Here is a 24,963-nt window from a genome sequence, read left to right on the forward strand (position 1 = left end):
ACAAATCTGTCCTCTACTTCTTCATGCAGTCACCACCTCTGAACTCCCGTTTCTCATCATTTTTTGACACGAATAAAAAAAATTTTTTTGCATATCTTTGTGCTCCTTCAGCCACGGGTGTATAAAGATTTCATATTGTCTGACTTTTTCCGCAAGATGTTCACCAGACACACAAGAGCAGCAAAACAAGAAGCAGAAAGCATAGTAAAGAAGTCAGCCGTAACAGATCACTGCACAAGAGAAAACCTTGTAATGGACTGGGACAACACAAGGATCATAAACACCGAACAACAGAAATACAAAAGATGGATAAAAGAAGCTATAGAGATAAGGAAACGTGGATGTGGGACCATGAACAGGGACGATGGTGTCTACACATTGGATCGCGCATGGGACTGCATCATCGGAGAGGGGGGAGCGGGCAGCAGAGGGCGACAATGTGCTGTGCTCTGAGGATGTTTGCAGCCGCAAATGAAACCGACAGCAAGGTAAAGAAAAACCTTATCTGTGTTAAAAAAAGAACCAAAAATGGAATTAGAAGAAAAACACAGCAAGAACGTACAAAAGATGGTCTGAGAAGAGTCCATCAGAAGTCCATCAGTCAAACTGTCTTTAACCCCGCTGAAGATTTTCCAGGACAAGCATTGAAACTCTATCCTGGTAAGCTGTATGTAGTCTGGCCATGGTCGATAGACATAGCTTAGTTGTGGGGTGGAGTCTGTGGTTGTCTTTCAGACTGTCTCCACATGATGTTAGAGCTAGGACCAATCAGAGCATTGAACAACGTGATGCGCTCATCACTACAGGAGTTCGTGCGCTAGGCAGTCCACCAAGTCTAAATCGCCCAAAGTTGATCCCAAAGCCGTTCCTGTGCCGATACCATTTTGTGGTTTTGCTGTGCCACAGCTCTGGTGCAAAGCCCAGATTCGTAGAGGGAGATGGAGGAAGCTGTAGTTACATGGAGGAAGCTGGAGTTACATGGAGGAAGCTGGAGTTACATGGAACCAAGTAAAGAAAATGTTCACAACAGAGATGATTGTTGGGGTTTGGTTGGAGCCCTCGTTCCCCAAGGAGTCAAACAACTGAGTTTAAAACTCCTAAAGAACATAGAAAGCACGAGTGCAGCCTTTATTCACTTCTACACAAACTCTCAATTTGGTTTTCAGTCCTATCACTAAAGAAAAATACATTTTAAATCATAAGATATTTTCAACTCACTCACAGCCTAGACAATTTTAATTTCAGAGCTAGAGATGTAAACCCCCAAGGGGGCAGTTCTGATTCCAGTTCTGCTGTTTGTTGAGGCATTAACACACACAAGTCCTCGTAATCTCTACAATTATATTTGATTAAACCAGGGTTTATGGTGTATCTGAGCAGTGTGAGCAGACTGACAGCATTCCCTCCTGTCTCCAGTCACTTCATTCACAACAAGGATGAGATTTTAGCATGATTCAAAGCATCAAAACCAGAGCAAACCTAAAGCAAAGGCTTTGATTAGTTGTCCGAGCTTTTTAAGTGTTTCTGTTTGTGTCACACTTAAGCTGTCTTCAGAACTCAGTCAAGCTATTAGAGACCTTTCTGCTCACACCCCACAGAGCAGATTATTTGTCTCTGTATGTCCGTGCATGCATTTTGAGTTGCCTTCAAAAGTGGACACGAGCATCGTTTCCTACCGCTGCCTTTTATTTTCTCTCTCTGAGGGATATTGACGTTCAAAGAGAACGCATCACACGGCTTGAGGAGGCTGCAAAGCAATTAGGGCTCTTTGCTGCCTCTGGTGTGTCATCCTCAGTAAATAAAAAGCTCCCTGCAGCTCCAGGCGAGTCATGACAGGAGAAAATACAGAGCAGGCTCTCGCTCGGAATTCAAAGGAACGAAACACAAACTAAACCTTCCACACCTGCTCGGCTGAATAGCGACATTTAGAGGTGGGAATTGCTGCAGTGTGTGTGTGCAGTGTGTGTGTGTGTGTGTGTGTGTGTGTGTGTGTGTGTGTGTGTGAGCTGATCTGCTGTGCGGTCTTCCATGGAGAGATGACCACACAGTGAGGCTAATGGTCCCAGTGCTTTCTGCAGCTACAGCTGTGTGAGCAGGTTAACCAACCTACACGACATGCTCATGTATTTTATTCACATCGCTTCTGAACTCGGTAAAACTGATACTTTTGAGTTTTCCAAGCTGAACCCGCTTGTCTGAATGAGCTCAACGCCAGAAGCCTTAAGCCTTATTTGAAATCTATTTCACCACTAATGTCAGGTTAGTTTCTCCTTCATTTCTAACCTTTTTGCCGCTGGCTGATTATCGTTTATCTGTTTGAACAGACATGCCTGCAGTCCTCACATAAAATAGACACCTCCTATGGATGAAGCCTTTCTTAAAGTGGAAAACAATGACAGAGTGATAGAGGCTTTTCTGCATGCCCCCGCAGATTTGTTCCCATTTGGAGTTATATAATCCAAGTGTTCTTATTTGTTTTCTGAGCTCCCGCTCCTTATAGGACACATTTGTTATCTATTGTCTGAGGAGCAAAGGTGAGCCAGGGAGAGAGAAGGAAATTGGCAATGAATTAGAGGAGCAGATGATTTTCTGTGCCACCACTCAGAGTGTGAGAATGATAACGATAACAATAATAACAGTAGTGCTCACCTGGTGGTTTCTTGGGTTTTAGGAGAGGGCCCTATCACACCCTATAGCCGTTCCGGAGCCCCATTTTTAAGCCTAGTTTATGCTTCTGCTCCGGTATCGAGACACGCAACACCATTATTCGTCACTGCGAGGACGCTCCAACAGGCTTGCAAGGATGGACAGTCGAGTGCACTTTTCTAAACACCTGTCGAACGAGACAGACGCATACAAGTTTGTGATTGGTCAGGACGCCATTTTCTTCAACAGCGCCGCCACTGTGCCTTCAAAAAAAAAAAAAAGAGAGCAGACAATATCCAGCGGCAGACACAGTGCAGCTTGAAGAATACCTCACGAAAATAAGTTTTATTCAGCCGCAGCAAGCATTTTATTTGTAAATGGAAATGACGGGAAATGTGGGTTGAATGGTAGAATGGCCTGTATTTGAATAGCTCCTTCTTAGCGTTCTACAACCCCCCAAAGCGCTTCACAACACAATCAGTCATTCACCCATTCACGCAAAGGTGGTGATGAGCTATGATGTAGCTACAGCTGCCCTGGGGCCCACTGACAGAGGCGAGGCTGCTGAGCACTGGCACCACCGGTCCCTCTGACCACCACCAGCAGGCAGGGTGGGTTAGGTGTCTTGCCCAAGGACACAACAGGAGAATTCTCTGGACTTTAGAGATGGCGAGCGCATGAAGAGGTGGAGGAGAATGAGGGACAAACTTGATTGTGTTAAAAAGTCTGAAAAATTAAAACCACAAAGTACACAGTAAATACACTATCTTGGACCAGATATATGACAGGACACCCCAGAACTGCACTACACCCTCTTTTCTCCTGGCAGGACATTGTTTTGCAACAGTCCCCAGGTGACAGAGAGGTCCGAAAGCAAAACGTCTCCATCATAATGTGTGTGTCTCTCCCTCGTGGAGCTGACGCAGAAGCATAAGCTAGACATAATTCTGCTCCACAGTGACAAGAAGAGGCTGAACCAAGGGCCAACGTCTTACATCACACCACCGCTGCTGCTAATGTTGCTACCGCTAATGACGATCACTGAAAACTACAGTGAATCATCATTACCACGGTGCTCATTATTGGCACAGTTGTTTTCAGAGCACATTAAGTAACTTTCTCACAACTAAATGAAAAAAATAAAACACGATTACATAAAAAAAGTACAAAAAAGTGACATGGTAGATTACCCCAAGTCATAAAAAAGATTCTTCAAGGACGATTAGGTAAAGCTAATTAGAACAATGTTTGCTTTTTATGATAGTTTTAAAGACTAAGCTTGAACTCTCTTAGAGGTTCATTACTAAAACAAATCCTCCATCCAGTGATGGCACGTCTGCAGTGTTCACTCACAGGGAGCCAAATCTTTTTGTTTGTTTGTATTTTTTTTATTTATTTATTTTTTGTATAATTAATTGTTGTGATAGATGAAGGTGTGTGTCCCGATGCCAGTGTTTCTGTGTGGGTTTTATCATTTGTTCGGTGTTGTTGTTAATGTGATGTTGCTAATGACGGTGGGACCACGGTGGGAGGGAGGGGGCTGGCCTGTTTGTTGCTGAACTTGTAAAAGAATGGCTGAACATGCACCTGCCATCTCCAGAGATACTCATTAAAGAGGAGAGATGCCAAATCCCTACATCTCAGTTCTCCACGCATGCCGTGGTGCACAAAGTACGTGCACGCATTTGGATGATAAAACTGAAAATTCCTCCTCCTTTTCTTTCTTGTTTTTCCCCATGATTTTAATTCACTGCTCACTGCCAGATCCTCTAAAGCAAAATTAAAAATTTCTCTCTGCCTTCACTCCCCAGCTGTAGTGAGAGTAAACGGTGAGAGGATGAGTTAAGGTGTGAAATTGCAACCCAACACTATTTACTTCTCTGCAGCTGAATAAAAAATAAATGAAAGGAGTGTAACAGCTAATGCCTTAGAGTACTGACTCACCTTATTACCATTAACCGTCTTCAAAAACTTTCGCAAATGTAGACCAATTAAATACACAGAGACGAAAGGACTGTATGTACGAGCAGGTTGGTTTAAAACCTCACCCTTGTTGGCAGCAGTGCAGATTCCTATTGGCAGATGAATGATTTTTTTTTTTTGAGTGGATAGTGTATAAAGGCTGAGATCAGACGTGCTGCCTTGCTGCATGTCCACATGCCAACAGCTTCAACAAGATCACACCTCTGGTTGCTATTTGCATTCATCTCCATTTGGTATTTTATTTAATGTCTATTTAGCCCTTAACCCACATAAAATATCAGCGTCCAAAAGCCTCGCTTTTGCATATGGCGCCTCCATCCAGTCAGTTCCATCTTATTAAAAATCTGCCATGTAGAAGCTTAATGAAAAGCCCTGAGCGAGAATGTTCTCTGGTATGTAGCGCTCCCATTGTGTATGCAGTTATACGTGGTCGTGCTGTTTGAAGGAAAGCTCTTGAAGGCAAAACAAGATGAACAGAAAGACCATTAGAGCGTTTTGAACTCTGATCTGCCTAAACTAATTGGTCCAGCACTTCTTCAGGCTTCATGCTGCTCTCTCTGCTGATCCGCCACGAGTACTGAGCATAACACCTCAGTCTTATGCTGTCATTCACATCTCTAACCTTTCTTTTGAACTTCCCTTTCCTCCCTCTTTTAACTTATCTCTGTTTTTTTCCCCTGTGCTTCATCTCTATCACCCGCTAATGAATCATTTGTTTGCCATCTTTTATTTCCTTTTTGAAGCGAGGAAACTAAAGGTTGCTGTCCTGTGATTGTTACCTGGCTATTTCCGGAGTGCCCCTCCCCCCCAGACCTCTTTAAAGGGTTGACAGGAAGATCCACAGATGAAAGATGGCATTTACCCCACAAACATTACTGTATACATCCCAGTTCCACACATCTAAACAGTTTTTCCAGATTTACCACTTATTTTTTATACTCTAGTTCCAATAGAACATCTGCAAACTATGCAAGAATGTATAATAATACATATAATACATTTGTAGAATGTATAATAATACATATAAATACATTTGTTTTAAAAAAGACAAAAAACTTTAGTACTTATTTCTGGGGATGCTCAATATTGGCTTCTTATCGATATTCGCTATTGTCTAACTCAATTTTCAATACCGATACAAACTAATACCGATTTGCGGGTAGCGATGAGTACCGAATTCGGTACTTTTTAAGGTACCGACCATATTCCATAGTACCGACTGAGCACCGATTCATGTCTTTTGAAACGGTGCCTCGTTTCGGTACCCGTCCTTCATAACGAGAACTTGCCTAGACAGCTGCGCATGCGCAAGAGCATTATGTCGTCGGTCGCTGCGAGCCAGTTGTAAACAGAGCAGCATGGTAGAAAGAACGCATGCTAAAGCTTGGGTCCACTTCACTAAATGTGATGGGTAACTGGGTGATGATGAAACCAGTGACAATGATCTAAGTGAGACATCCGCATCTTAATCTGCTCCGGTAGGTAAATAAAATGTTTAAGATAACGTTAGCTTGATTTGTTAGCTTCCGTTTTGCTAATGGTGCGTTCGCTTTCTCCCCGGAAATCCGAATTTCCGACTAGAACATGAATGTGCTCTAAAGTTTGGCTTCACTTTACTAAATGCGACGGGTGTTTGGGTGAAGATGAAACCAGCAACAACGATCTAAGTGTGAGGCATCATCAGGCTCCAACAGTTAAATAAACTGTTTAAGATAACATTAGCTTGATATGTTAGCTTCCATTGCCACCATTGTTATCAGCTAATGGTGTGTTTGCTTTCTCCTCGAAAATTCTAGCTTCCCAGTAGGAAAAATCAAATGAAAAAGGACGGCAAAAGGAATGAAGATACACAGTAAATTTAGTTCACAGTAAAGATGTTTGCTTCAGTTTAATTATCAGCTTATAAAACTACAAGGACGATGTTAAAATACAAACAGTTGTAAGTTATTTATCGTGATATTTATCAAATATGGTTATATATTGAGAAAAATATATATTTAATTATAAAAAAGAATTAAAATATTAAACACTCAAAAGTATCGAAAATTGGTACCGTTAAGTACCGGTATCGATTCGTAGGTACCGGGAATTAGTACTGAATCGATTCAAATGTCAAAGGTACCCATCCCTATAAGCGGGGCCTCCCCCAATAAAAAATAAATCATTTAGGTTGCTAACATCACATATCTCCTATCATCAAGGCTTAAGCTGTAAACATAATCTGTGCAAAATGACAACTACTTAGATTTAAGTTAGTAATTAAAAATAATGTCTTGCTTGTCTCCAGCAGCAGCTGAGTGACATTTTCCTTGAGATAATCCTGATGAATGCTCGATGCTGCCTTTAAGCATCAGATAATTATTAAGTTCATGATGAGAATAAGTTTGATTGATAAATTAATAAATAGTACAAGTGACTTAATGGTAAAAATATTTTAGGTTTTGAAAACAGATCAAAGTGAGACATTGTTGTTACAAAAAATCATTGTTTAACCGTCTGTGTGAAATGCGACAAAGTGCCTTAACTCAGGTTCAGCTCTATGGCGAACATAATTTTCATTTTCCTCCGCTGCTGGTGTTTACATTAGGGAGACTGGAGAGTAAACAGATAATGACTATGCCGCTTTTGCTTTATACGTTCGTATCTTGGAGAACATTTTCCTTTGTAAGTATCGATTTGTTTAGGGAATGTTTGGGCATGTGTTAAAGTTACTTAGTTGATAAAAAGTAAGCACCGTGAGTAAACATGCTATGCGATGCTAATTGCTAAGTGCTTCGGTAAGTCATGCATAAACATCTGTAATGTATTTTTTATGTCTCTGTATATTGTAGTTACAGTGATAAAACATTTATAAAGATATTCATTTAGGAAAATCAAGCTTTGGGTGAGGATTCTTTTGTTTGCTTTAGCTGTTTGCTAGCTCGTTAGCTACATGCAGCCATGCGCTTTGTGCCAGACCAGCCAGTCCTAATGCTTCCTTATGGGAAGCCCTGGGTCTGGGAACTCTTCTATTCAAATGTTTGACTACAGCTAAAAACTACAGTGCTGCGCGGTACAGTCTGTATTTCCGCCTTTTTTCTGATTATTTCTGTTATTTTTGAGCTGGCTAGTCCCGCCCCTCATGTGCCTCTCTGCTTACCAGACTCTTTCTCTGTGCAGAATTAAACAGAGGACGAGTCTGGCAGGCCAGGCGTATGTGCTGTTGTCATAGCAAATCGTCTAAACAGGGCACATTCCTAATTATTCACAAGTTGTGTCAAATATAACTAAAATATTTTAAAAGCTAAACTTCAGATCTGTCTTATTTTGGCACTTTGAGAAAGGAGATGAAGTTGAAGAGTTTGATGGGTAATATGTCTATTGTGTGTAAAAGTTAGGTCACTAAGGAGTAAAAACCGATACAGATATTTTCTGATATTACATTTTAAGGCCATTATCGGCCGATAATATCAGTAGACTCATAAGACTGGACATCCCTACCTATTTCCTAAACTTTTAGCAGACTGCGTTCCTTAACTGTCAAGCGGATGTTGAAAATGCTAATGTAACATTGCATAAGAAGCTTTTTTGACTGCTCATATTTACTGCAGTTACAACAATTATGAGTCATTGTTCAGGTTATGGCTGCATATCAGAATCTCTCTTTGCATCAGACATGCACATCTTTTCTTAGAATCCAACCAGTTTTTCCGTTTCCCAGAAAGAGCCGAGCAAATGCAGTTATTTTACAAAAAAATAACTTTTCTTAACAGTGTGTGTGTGTGTGTGTGTGTGTGTGTGTGTGTGTGTGTGTGTGTGTGTGTGTGTGTGTGTGTGTGTGTGTGTGTGTGTGTGTGTGTGTGTGTGTGTGTGTGTGTGTGCATCAAACTCCCACAGAGGTGACCTCCCTTTAAACTCTGATTACGATGTGTAAAAAGGCAGAGTCACTCATCTTTCATACCACGTTTTCCTTGGTGGGGGAAGCTGGTTCCGTTCTCCAGGCGTCCTCAGGTATGAAGCAGGGGACACTCTGAACAGGTAGCTAATCTATCCACATGAGACACTCAGCCAGTCACGCAAGTCTCTAACTTGAATATGTATTATTTTGACCTGTGAAAGGAAGCCAAAGTACTTGGAGAAACTTCACACATGCATGGGGAGAAAATGCCTGTGTGGGAAACCTTCCTGCTGCAAGGCAACAGTGTACCGACGTTTCCACCATGCAGCCCCCTTAAATGCTAAACTTTGCAAATCCTACCACACATTTTTTGGCATTACATCTTTTCTCTTGAGCACTCTACCAACCTGGCACTCTTAATTTCACCTTCACCTGTGAGGATTCATGTCACACCGTGAATCTGTTTTGGTTGTGTGTAATTCAGACCTTATTAACAACGTTTGAAAAAGTGTTATATTATGAGTAAAAGCTGGATGGAAATTTATTTATTTATTTATTTTTTATATTTACCCTCACTTTTTAAAAGAGGCAATATACAAGCATTTTTTTTCATGGCCATAAACATGACAAAGTGAATCATGCAAGAAATACTAAGGTTGATGAAATAAAAAGGTTCAAATAAAATATTTCAATGGTAAATGGCCTGTATTTTATATAGCGCCTTGTAGAGTCCTGGAACCCCCCAAGGCACTTTACAACACAGTCATTCACCCATTCACACACACATTCACACACCGGTGGGGATGAGCTACGATGTAGCCACAGCTGCCCTGGGGCGCACTGACAGAGGCAAGGCTTTCGAGCACTGGCGCCACCGGTCCCTCCGACCACCACCAGCAGGCAACATGGGTTAAGTGTCTTGCCCAAGGAGACAGCGACAGACTGAGTGAGGCTTGAACCTGCAACCGTCCGATTACGGGGCGAGCACTTAACTCCTGTGCCACCGTCGCCCACATAAGGTAGAAAATAAACACCATATTACACTGGAAAACATATTTTTTTCTGTAGTTCTGGTCATGCACAGGCAGTAGGGTCAGCGTCCCATGACCCTGGTGAGGATTAATTCATTCAGACAATAAAGGGACGGCTTCTGCCCATTGCCCTGCTGCTTAGGTGGACTGACTGCATGGTGGGGATAAAGTTAGCAATAGATTTTTAAGAACATATCCAAATAAATAATAATGATGCCCTACTTCAGGGGTGGGCAATTATTTTTTCCATGGGGCCACATGAGAAACAGAAAATATTGTGGAGGGCCAGGCCAAAAGGCTGAAGTCAATTATGCATAATATTAATGGTATTTCTTTATAAAAAGCAGTAAATACCATTGTTTCTTCAAGCTGGTAAGAGTATGTTATAAATGAGCCAAAAAGAAAAAATGAGGTTGGCTTACAAAAATGTCATTTATTCAAATTTCCCAAGGCAATGGTAAACAAAGTGTGCGCATTTGGTTTTTGTTAAACATTTGTGACTTATATTAGTTAACAGTTTCAGTCACATTCACTCCAAAACACATTTTGAGTTTCAGATATTGTTGGAAAGAGGTTCTTAGCATTCTACAGACACACAGTATTGTCTGTAAAATAAAATCACTGAACTGTGATCTTGAGAAAGAGGTTTAAAAAAAGTGTCCCAGTTCACTGCTAGTTGCCTACATCTGTGGTCCAAACACCTTATTTTGTGTTTTTAAGTGATTCTTTTCTTATTCAGTGAGAGAAATCTAGTCTCTGCTGGGCTTTAACAAGTGCATCAAAGTCAGGTTGAATGTCTGAGGTGGAGATGCGAAGCACAGCTGACAAATGATCATCAGTGAGGGAGGATCTATACCTGGATTTTGTAAACTTCATCATTGAAAATGTTTGTTCACAAATGTAGGTAGAGCCGAAGAGACCCAACATCTTCTGAGCATGTCACCTCAGGTTTGGAAAGTTCTCCTCCTTAAGAGTAGAAATCCAGCAGAGATCCTGACTTAAAGTGCTCTGCCAGTACTGCATTAGACTGCAGATCAATGAGTTCCAGCTGCACATCACTGGGTACATTATCCACACTGCAGGTAAAGGGAGAGGAAATCATGTGCATTTCATCCCCGATTGTTCTGAGATCTTCAAAACGCCTTGAAAACTCACCATGCTCCTAACATGGATGAGTACCTGCTGAAGTGATCAGCTGATGGTGTGACTTCGTTCAGGGTTGGCATGCGAGTGAGAGTGTTGCTCTCCAGTTGACTTGAAAGAAACCGCAGCTTTCTCATGAAGGCCTTCACGAGGCTGTGCATCTCATGAACAAAAAGGCCCTTGCCTCGCAGTTTGGTGTTCAGTTCATTCATCAGTGCAGTCACATCAACAGCAAATGCAAAATCTGCCATCCAGTCCTCAACTGAGAGCTCTGGAATGTTTTTGCCTTTCCTCTCGTAAAACTCTCGAATCTCTGCTTTCAAGTCCCAAACCCTCTTCAGCACTTTCCCCAGGCTGAGCCATCTGACAGCTGTGTGGTAGCCATTGTCACTATGCTCAGTCTCATGCTCCTCCAAAAGAGCGACAAACTGTCTGTGATTCATTGCCTGCGCCCTGATGAAGTTTATTATTTTAGTAAAAACATCAGTAACATGGTTGATTTTTAGCACTGACTTGCACAACACCAATTTTTGATCTGCATTGATTTCTGTCACTTTGTCTTGCATGCGTTTCAAAAGTCCGATATTTTTCCCCGTAAGATTTGGACAACCGTCCGTTGTGACACCTGACAGTCTCTCCCATTTCAATCCCAGAGTGTCCATGCACGCATTTACCTCTGTAAAAAGATCACTCCCTGTCGTTATCCCTTTTATGGACCGCATTGCTGCCAGCTCCTCTGTGAGCTTGAAGTCCGTTATCCCCCAGACAAATACAAGCAGCTTGGCTGTGTCGCAGACATCACAACTCTCGTCTAAGGCCAATGAGTAAAAGTCAAAACTTGCCACTTCACGTTGCAGCTGAAGCTCCAGGTTCCCCGCAATGTCCTCGATCCTCCTGGTCACGGTTCGCCTGGACAGCGGGATTTGCTCAAATGCGCCTTTTTTTTTAGGGCATATTAGTGCGGCAGAGTCCACCATGCACTCTTTGACAAACTCTCCCTCCGAAAACGGCTTACTGTTTTTAGCTATTTTGTGGGATATCACAAAGCTGGTCCTGGTTGCTGCATCCCTGGATGTGTGAAGCTTAGTAAAAAAGCCTTGCTGCTTTTGCAACTTTGCTAGCAAAGCTTCGGATATCCGTGCCCTCTCAGCATCAGACAAGTTCTTGTATTTTTCTGAGTGTTTCTTGTCCTAATGCTGACTCAAATTGTAGTCCTTAAACAAGGCAATCTCCTCCCCGCAAACCAAACACACGGCTTTACCTCCCACTTCAGTAAAAAAAAAAAAACTTAGCAGTACAATTTTTGTTGAAAATCCTGCATTCGGCATCTGTCTTTCTTTGTTTTGCATGAGCGGACATTTCTGGGGGCTACAATCACCATGTCAACCGCGGGCACCTGTTGCTATACGTATTGCGTCATTGTGTGCGTAAAAACAACTTCAAAATAAAAGCAATGCAGCCTAGTCCATGCATGAGGTAAAATGAGAAAATACATTAATTTTGTAGTTTCCAATTAACCTTACGCGGGGCGGTCAAAGTCAACCAAAGGGCCGTATGTGGCCCGCGGGCCGTAAAATGCCCAGGTTTGCCCTACTTTATAACCATGGTACCCTTTTTGATATGCTGCTCAGGGCCACTCTACTTCTGTTAAAACTTGTCAGAATAATACAAATTGTAATAGATCAGCTCAAATGGATCGATCTTCCTTAGGATTGAACAAGAGAATTGATGTGATGACTTTCTTAGCATCCTGCCACCATGATCTGATCATTTGGTGTCTTTGCCCCAGTCTCTTCCTCATCGGACTCTAGTTCACCCAGAAAATGTTCCGTTACATTTGACTCATTTTAGCATGAAACTTTAATAAGCTGTCAGCGAGGGGAACATAACCAGACACTACCCATAAATGGTGGATTCTAGCTCAAATTATTGCCCTTGTTCTTCCCTTCCGGACCCGTGCACAATTTTCTTTTACTTTCTCCTTCATAGATTTCCTTAATGTATGGCTCTGTAATATTTCATGGGCCTGTGCAGGTTTCCTCACCTCAGTTTCTGCACATTCCAATTTTATTTTTTCTCTTCAGTTTTCTCCCATTCTCCTGTTGTTCCATTCTGCCTTTCTTTTCTTCTTGTTGTCTGTCCTCCTGCCGTCCTCTGATTGATGCCTTTGCCAGTGTGCTGCGTACTTCATTACACTGATTTTATCATGTCTCAGGTGGGCTTTGCACATGGGAGACTGTGAAGAAACATAAATGTGTCTGCTGTAGTTGGGGGCACAGTACCTTACTGAGCAAATAAAATCACCCAAATAGCATCACAAAATAGCCTCCTGTCACTGTTCAGGTGACAGTGGATGGGAAGGAAAGGGTTGCTGGGAGACCACACTGGGATGCTCATAAAGACAAATACTCACACAGACGGGTGTGATCTAAGGACTGATGCTGTGAGGTGGAAGCATGCATAGCATCTTCCTGGACACACAAATTCTACCCTAAAAGGTTTTTCAGATGGTAAGGATGTTACAGTATACTTGGGATTACCAGACGCTAATGCCTTTAAGCCTTGCTCTGTCTTTGTGAGCAGGCTATATGGAGCTGTCTCCACAAGAAGAAAAAAAGAAGAAAAATCCCTCCGACTTGTGTGCTGTGTAATTACAGAGTTAGTCGAGCTCCACTACTCTCTTATCTCTTCTATTGGGACAAGAGCCACCACATGAATGGACCCCTCTGTTCCCTCGTTCTCAACAGCAAGCACAGAATCACTATCAGTAATAGATTTGCTCTCAGTCTCCTCTGCGCTCTATATCTCTGTATGTCTCACATCCTCGCACCTCCTCCTCTTCCTCTTTTCTTTATCTCCAGCTGCTTTCAGTCACGGGGTGGGAAACGTTTGGCGTTTTGGTCTATTGATCAACTTTCAGGCTATTTTGCATTTATTTGCACATTATCTGAATGTTAATTTTTTTTTTGTTTCAAAATAAATCTCAGTACTCACATCAGACAGTTGGATTCCACGAGTTGCTTTGGGCATCAAAGAAGACAGAAAAAAATGTGTTCATTAAAAAAAGTTTATTGGGCTTTTTTTTGCCAGTGTTGTATCTGAACGCATGAATTGAACGATTGTTCGTGAACTGAACTCGCTCATATTTTGCCTGATGAAAGTTAAAGTGAGCGCGCTCTATATTTGTCTGCGTGAAAGTTTTTTGGAACGACATTCTCTCACCGTTCTAGCTCCAGATCTCCACAGAGTTAAAGCCTTAGCTAAAACATCCTGTTAACATAGACTTTATAAAAAGTAGACCCCCCTAATCCGGCCACCATAAGCAGCAGCGGTCGGTGCAGCATCTACTCTTCTATGTCTACGTTGTGGAAGAAGGATGTCATGGTGTGTTCCATTTATCTCAGAAAATATACAACTGCACATGGCATTGATTTGAGATGCACCCTTACAAGTTGTCTTGTAAAATAAATGTATTTCCACCTACTGGTGCTATTACAAGGAGCTGCTGTTGAACTTGAAGTTGGATGAAAAAACATTCTGACTTTTGGGGGGTGTTCCAGTTCATTACTTCTACTCGAGTAAGGAATTAACTGGAACCAGCCACGGAAAGCGTCATCTGAAAACAAATGTATACATAGGGAAAAAAAGAACTATGAACTAGTTTGCTTTTGGAACAGTGAACCTAATTCGAAAAAGTTATGAACTATGAATTATGAACTGGCGGATTGGTTCAGCGTCTGCAGTGATGTGGACGCTGAACCGATCTGTCGTGGTGAAGAGGGAGCTGAGCCAGAAAGCCAGGCTCTCGATTTACCGCTCGATCTACGTCCCAGTCCTCACCTATGGTCATGAGCTTTGGGTAATGACCGAAAGAACGAGATTGCGGATACAAGCGGCTGAAATGAGTTTCCTCCATAGGGTGCCGGGCTCAGCCTTAGAGATAGGGTGAGGAGTTCGGACATTCTGGAGGGACTCTGAGTAGAACCGCTGCTCCTCCGGATAGAAAGAAGTCAGTTGAGGTGGTTTGGGCATCTGGTCAGGATGCCTCCTGGACGCCTCCCTGGGGAGGTGTTTCGGGCATGTCCTGCCGGCAGGAGGCCCCCGGGTTGACCCAGGACACGTTGGAGAGGTTACATCTCCAATCTGGTCCGGGAACGCCTTGGGGTCCTGCTGGAGGAGCTGGTGGAGGTGGCCGGGATGAGGACAGTCTGGAGCTCCCTAGTTGGGATGCTGCCCCCGCGACCCGGACCCGGAAAAGCGGAGGAAGACGACGACGACGAGACGACGACGATGGATTATGAACTGAACTAGTTCATTTGAAACTGAATGTAGTGAACTTTGAACTAGTTTGTTTTTAAAACGAACTTTCCCAACGCCGTTGTTTTCTCAGTAAGATCTCCCCTCAGAGAGAGGAAGTTCATTTTGAATGAGCAGATGTTTCCAAACACTTGACTGATACTGTATGTGATTCCTTTCTCTGTAGGGCTTGTTTGTGCATTCGGTAGGAACTAAATCACAAATGGACTGTGAATTGTGTGTTTCCAAAAGTCCCAACTCCTGTTTAGCTTTTTTTCTGCTGAGGACAGCAGCGGGTGTCAAAACATAGTGGGGCTTGACATCCTGACGGTGCTTGATTCTCAGGCCAGAGGCTGTCAATTCAGCGAGAGGAGAAGGGAGGCACGATGCCTCGTTTGAAGACTTGTCTGTTTGACATCATTTCCCCTCGCCATCTGACTACATTATCTGTATTTTCCTGCTAAGCCTGCATTACTCTGTCATTCAGAGCACAGACACTGTGCTTATATGCTTATTTCCCCATGTCCGTGTGTGTGTGTGTGTGTGTTTGTGTGTGTGTGTGTGTGTGTGTGTGTGTGTGTGTGTGTGTGTGTGTGTGTGTGTGTGTGTGTGTGTGTGTGTGTGTGTGTGTGTGTGTGTGCACTTGCACAGCTTAAAAGAAACAGTAAGATCTATGAAATGTTAACACAGCAGTTTCTTTCAGCGAGGAATCATAATGAAGTATCACCGCTCGTCTCCCTGCACCTCTGTGAGATTTTCATCTGGAGGAGAACTATGAGGGAGGATAGGTGGAAGTAACGCTGGGCAGAAATGTGTTTCTTTGACATTTGGCTGGCATACCTGTCACTGGAAATATCTATAATGGATGTCCTCTTGCTACACTGACAATGTGAGAGAGAATAGGTCAACTGGAATGTCTGACATTCTCACTGCCTTAATTAGGAGTCACACCATGTTTTTCAATCTTTCATGAACAATGGATTTTCCCAAAGTAACATTGGTAAAATGCAAATAAAAGCTATTTAATGAAAAAGTCGTTGATAAAATCTTGAAAAGTAATCTTGTTACGAAAAACAAAACCAAAATTAATAATACCTGTCTGGTTCTTCTGCCTTAAGGGTGGTGCTTGCTTTTTAAAAGCAGCTGGATTTTGTAGTAGGTTTCAGGAACACCTTGGAAAAGGAAACACACTTCACCCACAAATTCAATTTAAACCTCTGCAATGCAGCATATTCAGATGGACAAGTTGGAAGCTGCTAGCCTAGTGAACTAGACCAAATTCTTGCTTTGCAAAGAATGCAGAGAAATAATGCATTTAATTAGTCTAGCTTGCCAGGCTAGGAAGCTGCCACATGATCAGCAATCAGAAAGAAACCTAACGTTCCTGATGTTGTAGGACTTGGGACATTTCCACATCTGCAAATAAAGCATTTGTGGAAATAAACATGCACTAGTTTTGGAGCGACACATACATCTTATTGTGCATGATCACCTTTTAAAAAAGACTCAACATCCTTAGAATCAGGACGGCTGCATGCACGTTCTTTTAGGTTTGGTTTGAATCCATGCATCATCAAACCTCCAATGATTTGTTAATGACTTTGTTTTGCACTTTGCTCAGCAGCCCAACTTTTGTTAACGGAATGAAAATACGTTCTATGTTTTACGTGAAACAGTGTCACAGATCCTGCACTCTTCTGAGGATTAACTTTGACAATGTGCTTACAAAGTGACAAACAGAGGCCATGTGGTGATAAAGATAACCATCGCACCAATACGGTTTTGTGAGTTTGATGTCCTTAGCTGCTGAGCTGCCAAAACATGATGGGGAGTGGAGAGAGAATACCACCAGTCTGGGTTTTCTTTTAACACACGGACATGTAGAAAGCTATTGATTTCTGTGTGTGTTGTCATTGCGTCTCTCTCATTCTCTCTCTCCCATTGTGTTTGTGTGTGTGTCTGCTTGTGTTTGTCACTCTCTCTCTCATTCTCTCTCTCTCTCTCTCTCTCTCTCTCTCTCTCTCTCTCTCTGTGTGTGTTTGTTTGTTTCTCTCTGTCTCTCTCTCTCTCTCTCTCTCTCTCTTTCTCTCTCTCTCTCTCACTCTGTCTCTCTCTCGTTCTCTCTCTTCCTGTGTGTTTGTCACTCTCTCCCTGTGTGTGTGTGTGTGTGTTTCTCTCTCTCTCTCTACCTGTGTGTGTGTATGTGTATTTAATGTTCACAGTTTTCTGCATTTAGAACTTTTTTTTCTCTCTTGCGAGTGATTAACATGTGGTTCAGTTGCCAGCTCTGCACATTTCTAATAGTCTGTTAAGATTTACTGTTAAGACAGATGGGGAGAAAAGAACATGTTCACTGACTGTTGGAGAAACGAATGCTGTTAATTGAAACCAAGGGCAAGGGAATGAGGCGCATCACAGCTTTCATCTCCTGTATTGTCAAACGCATTTTCTTTTAGTTGACAACGCAATGACCCAACTAAACAAAACATTCAAAGACACCAGAAAGATTAGAAAAAATAATGTTGGTTTAGCTTATTTCAGTTTCCTTTCTATTTCAGATAGATTCAAGTCAGATGGTTTTTATGTCCAATCTGTCAGCTATTTGCTGAGCTTCATCTCAGGCAAATTGTATTTTTTTTCATCTTGTCTTATCTGTTTTAGAAAGAGATTTTGTAGAAGGTTTTATTGAAGTTGCAGGAATTTAAAAATATGCTAATAAATGCAGCATATAAATGAGAAGAGATCTCCTCCAGCAATGTATTTCTAAATGGAGTTTGAGAAACACAATTGAAAAGGACATGTAACCTTCATTCATGTGGTTTTCATATCAAAGTCACTCAGTTTCAGTGTATTTTAATTTATTGATTAAAACAACTTTAATCTAAGGCAACTTTAGCAAAAACACGTTTTTTCAACCTTTGTATATCAAGTAAGTTTAAGAAGATCTCATTTACAAACATGACCTGGTCAGAGTTGGCTTTTCACCTTTTGTTGCTGTCTGTGTATAAACCTACATAAAAATGTGAGACCTCATCCCTCCATTTTGAGTAAGGAAAACTGAAAAAAATGATGTGAATACAATTATCTTGAAAACTGTTATAGGCAGGTGACAGACTGGTAGATTCTGAGCCAGGAGAAGTGGAGACAGAAGATATAACAGAAACTAGGAAATGTGTTAGCAATGTGTGAAAATGGAAAAAGAAAGTACACGTGTACAAATTCAACTCCCAAGAAAAGTCCAAACAATGTTTTCACAACCTAAATTATAAAATGCTCAGTGCCTGAAATCCTGAGATGTACTTCCTGTACTATCTCCAGCCATCGACACTAATATTTGTCTTCCAAGACTGAATCCATTAGTCAATGTAACATATCTGATTTCATGAAAAATAATAACATAGCTGTTATTTTTAATAACCCTCTCTGGCACCACCCGAGAAGCTGATCACATCAAGTTTCATCATATTTACATGTGGTGCTGAGACCATAACAAGCACACATTGTGTGATTTTATGCACACAGTGAAGTAAGGATCAAAGGTCACATAATAATACTGTTATGACTGTTTGACTGAGCATATTAGAGGATTGTTTATGCAGGCTTGAAAACTCTGGAAACTAGATGTGATGATTAATTTGGGAAAGAGAAGAAACTGGCCTTAGGCAGAACATTCACCTTTGACTCGGTGAAACCATTATCTTACATACAACATGTTTGGTATATTTCCCTGATTAACTCCAGTCAGGTAGCAGCAGAAGTTTTAGTTAGGCATAATGGTGTCTGTTTTGTGGACACAAAATGAACCAAGGATGGGTGAAGATGAGACGCTCAGTAGCTATAGATTGCCTTTTTCCTCATCTTTTGTTAGGAAATGTCCTTATTTTGGCTAAGATCTTTGATGGGTCAAACTACAGTTTTGGCTTATTCTAGATTTAATTAATCTGTTTGATTATGATGGTTGATTGCCATTATCCTCTAATTGTGCCCCTCCTAGGGCTGGGACGATAATCAATAAATCAATTAATCGTATCATAGATGAAAATTAACTCAATAATTTTTCCAGACTCAATATATCGAGGTTAAGAAATGTACAACTCTACTATTACTTTTTTCATTAATGAGGTGCAGTTTTGGTTCTTGACTAGGCCATTGCATTCATTGGTTTGAAGGAAAAAGGGTCTATTTTATTGTTCTTGGTGCAATATTTTCTAACAGAGAGTGAGAGTCCTTTTATTTTATTTTATTTATGTATTTATTTATTTTTTTATTTACTTATTTATTTATTTAGAGGTTCTCGACATTCCAATGTTAAATATAGGTTTAACCAATGCATTTTAAAGGGTGTACTTGCGTTAATGTTATATATTAACTTTACATAAGTGGTTATTTTGGTCTCGATAATGTCAACAATAATGTTGTTTATCATCAATAATTTGTTGGACAATATATCACCCAGCAAAATGTGTTAGCGTCCCAGTCCTAGCCCCACCTATTCTTTAATCATACAGCACATAACAGGTGTGGTAACACTGTATGATGCAATTCTAGATAGACATGCTGAAACATGCATACTCCTTACTGCTTTACCATGAATGTGTTTTTCTTTAAATTACTGTCTACAACCTTTTGGTTTAAGACATACGATATACATATGTCATGTTGGGAATATGTTTTACCCAGGACATGAAAGAATCACAGACGGAAACAATGGTAAGTAAATAACAATTAATATTTATTAAGAACGATGTGTAACTGAAAACGCTGCTCCAAACAGGAACAGGAGGGACCATGATCTAGAACGGGAAAGCAAACTGGTGTTAGAATCACGGAACCCTGGAACCAGAGAACCAGAACTGGAATCGTTTGGAGAGCTCTTCTTACTGGAGATGATCAGTCTTGGTGAGGCAGGGCTGGGTCTTTGGGGCCAGGTGGGGACAGACAAGCAGCAGAGAATGAGGATCCAGGACGGGATGAGGAAACAGGTTGCGAGGCAGACAGTGAGGCAGGTTATGATGCAGGTCCGGAGGCTGGTGGTTAGGCAGGCTGGGAAGCGGACAGAATGACAGGCGGGCGGCAGAGAGTGAGGAGACCAGGGGGGTGGTGAGCGACATGATGTTGGAACAACAACTCCAGACGGCGGTGGGGAATTCCTGAGAACAGACGAGCAGGAACCTTCAGGACTCGGTAGATCGGGGCTGACTGGAACGGGCAGACAAGATTAAAACTGAACATCAAACGAGACTGCGACTGGCTAGTGTTTACCCAACATGCGAGTATCAACCGGCACTGGAGTAGTGTCACACCGCTCCTTTAGTACCCCTGGCCCTCTGATCAGGGAGATCCGGAACAGCTGGCTCTCCGACATGCCCACCTGTTAACACAGAACTGGGACAACTGCAGTGTATTAAATGAAATGAATAGTGAGCAGGGCAGACCGTGACAACATGCACATACAAGTAGTTCACTTCAGACAAACATTGTTGCTTTCACTACTATGAACCAACCAATCAACACAAATTAGAAAATATGCAGATCAAGCCATGCAGAACACTTTTGTTATTGCATGTGTTGCCTCCGGGTTAAATTTGTATTAATGCAGCTTTGATCTACTCACATTCAGACTTTTATGGATACAAATCTTGTGTTACATTTTGCTTCATACGCTGGTGAAGGTTCTCAGTCACCCAAGTCATGGTAATCCAAAGGGGCTCGAATGGAGGCCACAGGGCTTATTTGGTTTCTTGAAGACATTTCACTTATCATTCGAGGACTTTTGCATCAGTCAGTTTGAGTATATGTCACACCCCCTACATCTAATCAAAGCAACCAGTCTAACACAATAGGATCTAATGACGCCAATGACTCATTAGGGGTAGGAAGGAGGGGTATTCATAGGTAGTTTCAGCTCATTAACCAAAAATAGACACATACAGTTTCTAAACTTGACTGTCCCATTTTCCAGTTAGAAATCACAAAGCTCATCAGATGAGAAACGAAACGTCTTCAAGAAAAGTCCAGTTGCCTTCATTTGAACCCCTTTGATTTAGCTTCATACTCACTGCCTACTTACTATTTGGATAGAGGTGAAATCATGTTTAAACCAATATCAGCCTTTATAATCCAATGGCCAATATGCAAAAACATATTTCATCTAATTTCCATTAACCATTAATACATAATCACTGTAACTTTCATAACTTATTCATAATTACAATTAGAAACTATTTGGTGAGCATTCTTGATCAAAATGTAATTGTGGGCTGCAGCAGATGCTCAGTAATCATTTAAGAATGCACAGACATGACAAGATTTTTTTTCTTTAAATAGGCACATTAAAATGAATCCATTTTTAAAGTTTAGAGTTGCAGTTTATGCTGTTGTGAGAGGCTGCAGAAGTTGGAGGATTAAGTTTCTCTCTTCTTCGCTGTAGTTGTTGCATTGATAAAATCAGTTTGATGAATAGGAGATCTCCATTCAACTGTCAGCAAAGATTAACAAGTTTGTGTCTGGCAACCACTAAGCACAAAGTGGGGTATGATTTGTTGGTGGTACGAGACACTAAACAACCGTGTGTTTGACATGGAGCCTTTGTGCTTTCAAAAAGATTAAGTGAGTTGAATCAAATTATAAAAGAGTGCTGTCAAATATTGATTGCTTAGTTTAAGAATTTTCATCACAGTCTGTGAGTCTGTCCTGCTCTACAAATCATTCAAACATCTTTCAGCTCAGCATTGAGGTGTTACAGCCTCCTATGTCTGTTTTAGTTCTCTGATTATTCCCATCAATCTTATTTTAAGCAGCGACTCATTTCAGTGAAAACATATCTGCTGAAACCGCTGCACCCCCGTTCTCAACACCAAATGACTGACATTAATATCTAATGAACATGATATGTGAGATCAAACTTGTCAAACTGCCAGAGCCACAACACAGAGTGAATGATAATGTTGGTCTATTATGCTAGGAATGTGTATAGGCAAACGTGTGCTTGCATAAGACACTGGTCTTGTGTTTGTCACAGTTTTTGACTGAAAATTAGCCTAAAATATAGTTTTACTTGAAATTAAGCAACTAACATATTATAAAAACAATGAAAATAATTCCTATATGTCTACTAATTGTGATTTTAATGTTTGATTGTGATATCATTAAGTGACAAAATATATTAAAACCAGTGGTGACTGGTGATTTTTTTTTTTTTTTTGTAGTCATTTTAACAAGTGTGACAAAAAGAGCATGCCTGGGCAGATTTGCATGCCCTGTTGTGGGAAGGTGCATATAAGTAACAAGGCAGCTTTTAATACTGTAAGTATGTACTATGTTTCTTATCCATTTGCTTCCTTACAAAATGATGGTTTATGGTAAGATGAATAAAAGAAGTGATGGTTTATTTGAAAAAAATAAATCTTTGAAATGTAATTTTGAGCCACATTCCTGTTTTTTTAAATAACCAACAGCAAAATAGTTCAAGCAAGCAGAAACAATAATATAAAAAGTGCTCACTAGAACGTTACTTTAAAACGTGTTTAAATAAAACGTGTCAAAAACGTTAATATTTAATCATTATTTCATCTAATTTCTAGTCAAAAGCTACATTTTTGAGGAGAAACACAAATTCAGATTACAAATGTATTAAAAATAGCCTCATCGTTCATAATTCTAATTATTTACATCTGCAATATGCGGTTCTCTAAGTCGTTTTCAGATGTGCTAACTTCATATCACCGCTAGTGGTTAACAAATTACCATTATTACATTAGACGTCACGCAACTTGAATCCAATCAGTAGCAACGGCAGTTGTTAAAAAAAAAAAGGTTAAAATTCACCAGCAAATGCAAATTCTGCATAAAAAACAACCAAGTCGAATTTCATGAAGTCAAAAGCACAAAATCAGTCTTAACTTTGCTGGTTTATGGTTGTAATAATTCGTGTTATAGTAAATTCCATCTATTTACTTGTTGGAATGTTTATGCATCTTCTTTTGGTTCTCTATAATAAATAAAAAAAAACTCCATGAGGTGTACTCAGCTGCTCTAAAATGAACAAAGAACAGTGAACTATAGAAAAAAAGAAAAACTGTGAACTGTGGAGAGCTTCCGCTTCAACATCCCGATCTGAGCCCGTTTTGGTCACAAACCTCTGTGCCGAAAGGCTCTCCTATTGGTTGTTTTGAAGGAGGATCCAGCGTGCATGCGCAAGTTATTGCGTAGGTCTATGGTAAAGTTTGCTGCCGCCCAAAAGAAACAGGAAATGTGTCACAAGGCAATTCAGTCGTGGTAAAAGTGTAATTAACATTTTTGAGCAACACTTAAATGCAAATTTAACACATAGTCTGTATGATGATTAGATTGTTTAGTTAACTTTTCATGTTTTCTTTTTATATTTTGTGATTTCTATCTTCTTCTTGTGAGACTGGTGGGGCAGTACCCTAGCGCCCCCTATGGATGAGCCGCCACTGATTAAAACATTATTTGAACTACATGGTTTATATAATTTATTTGTCCTTTATATGAAATGCAAAGGATGTTCACTTCTCACACGGTGTAAAATAGGGAAAGGAAAAGGATGGATGAAATTATTTTTAAAAAGGGGTAAAACAGACTTACCCAGACAGCTGGTGCCAGAAGATTAGCAGAAACTAGGGGTGGTAATCAAAAAAAGTTCTTGTGGAGAAGCTGTCCTCACTGTTCCAATTCCTGACAATCGTTCATCATTTTTGCACAAGATTCCCTTATCATTTCCAGTTGGTGCAAATTGTGTCACCATGCATTTTGCTAGAGAGTATTTGTACACTCCTGTCCCTCCCTTATTTAGATTTTTAAATCAACATTAATGTGTTTGTCACATTAGGGCTGCATGTTGCTCCTATGACTTCTCTGTAAATGCATTTTATAAGAACCACAGGCTAACACTAAACACAAGTGATTTTACTTCCATTAGTGGAATTCTAACTGCCCTGAGGACCACAAGGGTCTGAGGTGTGGTGTGCATTATGGTGTGTGTGCTGTCTCCAAGAGTAACCTCAGCTCAGATGAAGAGCTGCAGCTGCAAAAGAGGAAAGAACGTTGCCGACATCCAAGACACACAGCCAGACAGAACTTAACCACCTCCACCCTGCAAACCAACAAAGAAATCCCCAGGTATCTCTCAGATTTATGTCTGAGCAGCCCTCAAGATTCTTTGTTCACATCCATCTTACTCATCTCTCTTCCGTCTGTCTCGTTTTTCTCCCTCTCACTTTCTCTTTCACTCACACACACACACACACACACACACACACACACACACACACACACACACACACACACACACACACACACACACACACACACACGTGTGCACAATGGCCTGTCTATCACAGCCAGTTCGTGTTTCTGGATGTCAGCATTTGTCAGACCAGGGGGCCAGACATGGAGTAGCTTGGCAGTGCAGTAGTATCGCTTTGTATTGATCTTGGCACATTACCCAAACTCTACTTCTGCGCCTCTAATTTCTGTTATCAAAGACTTGTTTTGCAATTGGAATGTTCAGTGAAGGTTTGTTTCATATAGTTTTAATCTGGTTTTGGTCAAACATTTGGTTTGTTGCAAGCTCCTATATAAAGTCAGTGCTTTGAAAAGCCTAGTTTGGAACCTAAACAGATACGCCAATGCAGCACTAATGTAATGTGTTACTGTGTCATACAATAATTGTAGTAAATAAACTGACAATGGCAAAATAAACCAAACAAATTCCTTAGTTTGCATGGTCAAAGCCACCGTTATCTTGCTTCATCCACCAGATCTGATTCCTGATTTGTGTTTTTTTTTCACAGAACAACTTCCACACCTAAATAAACTATTAATATTCTATTTACATTCAGGAGTACAGTCCCGTAAACCTAAACAGAAAGAGGCAATGCATAAATCTAAACAGTCAATGGTAAAGAGTAAAATGTTAGCATGAATCAGTCACTTACCTGTGGCAACCGTCCAAAATGAATGTGG

The 24,963-nt window shown here is 40.9% G+C and overlaps 1 protein-coding gene across 2 annotated transcripts in view; it reads left to right on the forward strand.

Annotated features, from left to right (window-relative positions):
• LOC107391180 (cadherin-4) overlaps window positions 1-24,963 on the forward strand; it is a 345,981-nt gene that overhangs the window by 167,645 nt on the left and 153,373 nt on the right. The window contains exon 1 of one of the 2 annotated variants that reach the window (XM_070545026.1): window positions 8,520-8,619. The exons of the other annotated variant lie outside the window; for it this stretch is intronic. Coding sequence (XP_070401127.1) covers window positions 8,535-8,619 — 85 coding nt within the window. The 5' untranslated portion in view covers window positions 8,520-8,534. Of the gene's footprint in view, window positions 1-8,519; window positions 8,620-24,963 lie in introns of those variants that run through there. 2 annotated transcript variants of the gene reach the window in all.

The sequence above is a fragment of the Nothobranchius furzeri genome, chromosome 15 (assembly GCF_043380555.1).
Source record: "Nothobranchius furzeri strain GRZ-AD chromosome 15, NfurGRZ-RIMD1, whole genome shotgun sequence".
Lineage (NCBI taxonomy): Eukaryota > Metazoa > Chordata > Actinopteri > Cyprinodontiformes > Nothobranchiidae > Nothobranchius > Nothobranchius furzeri.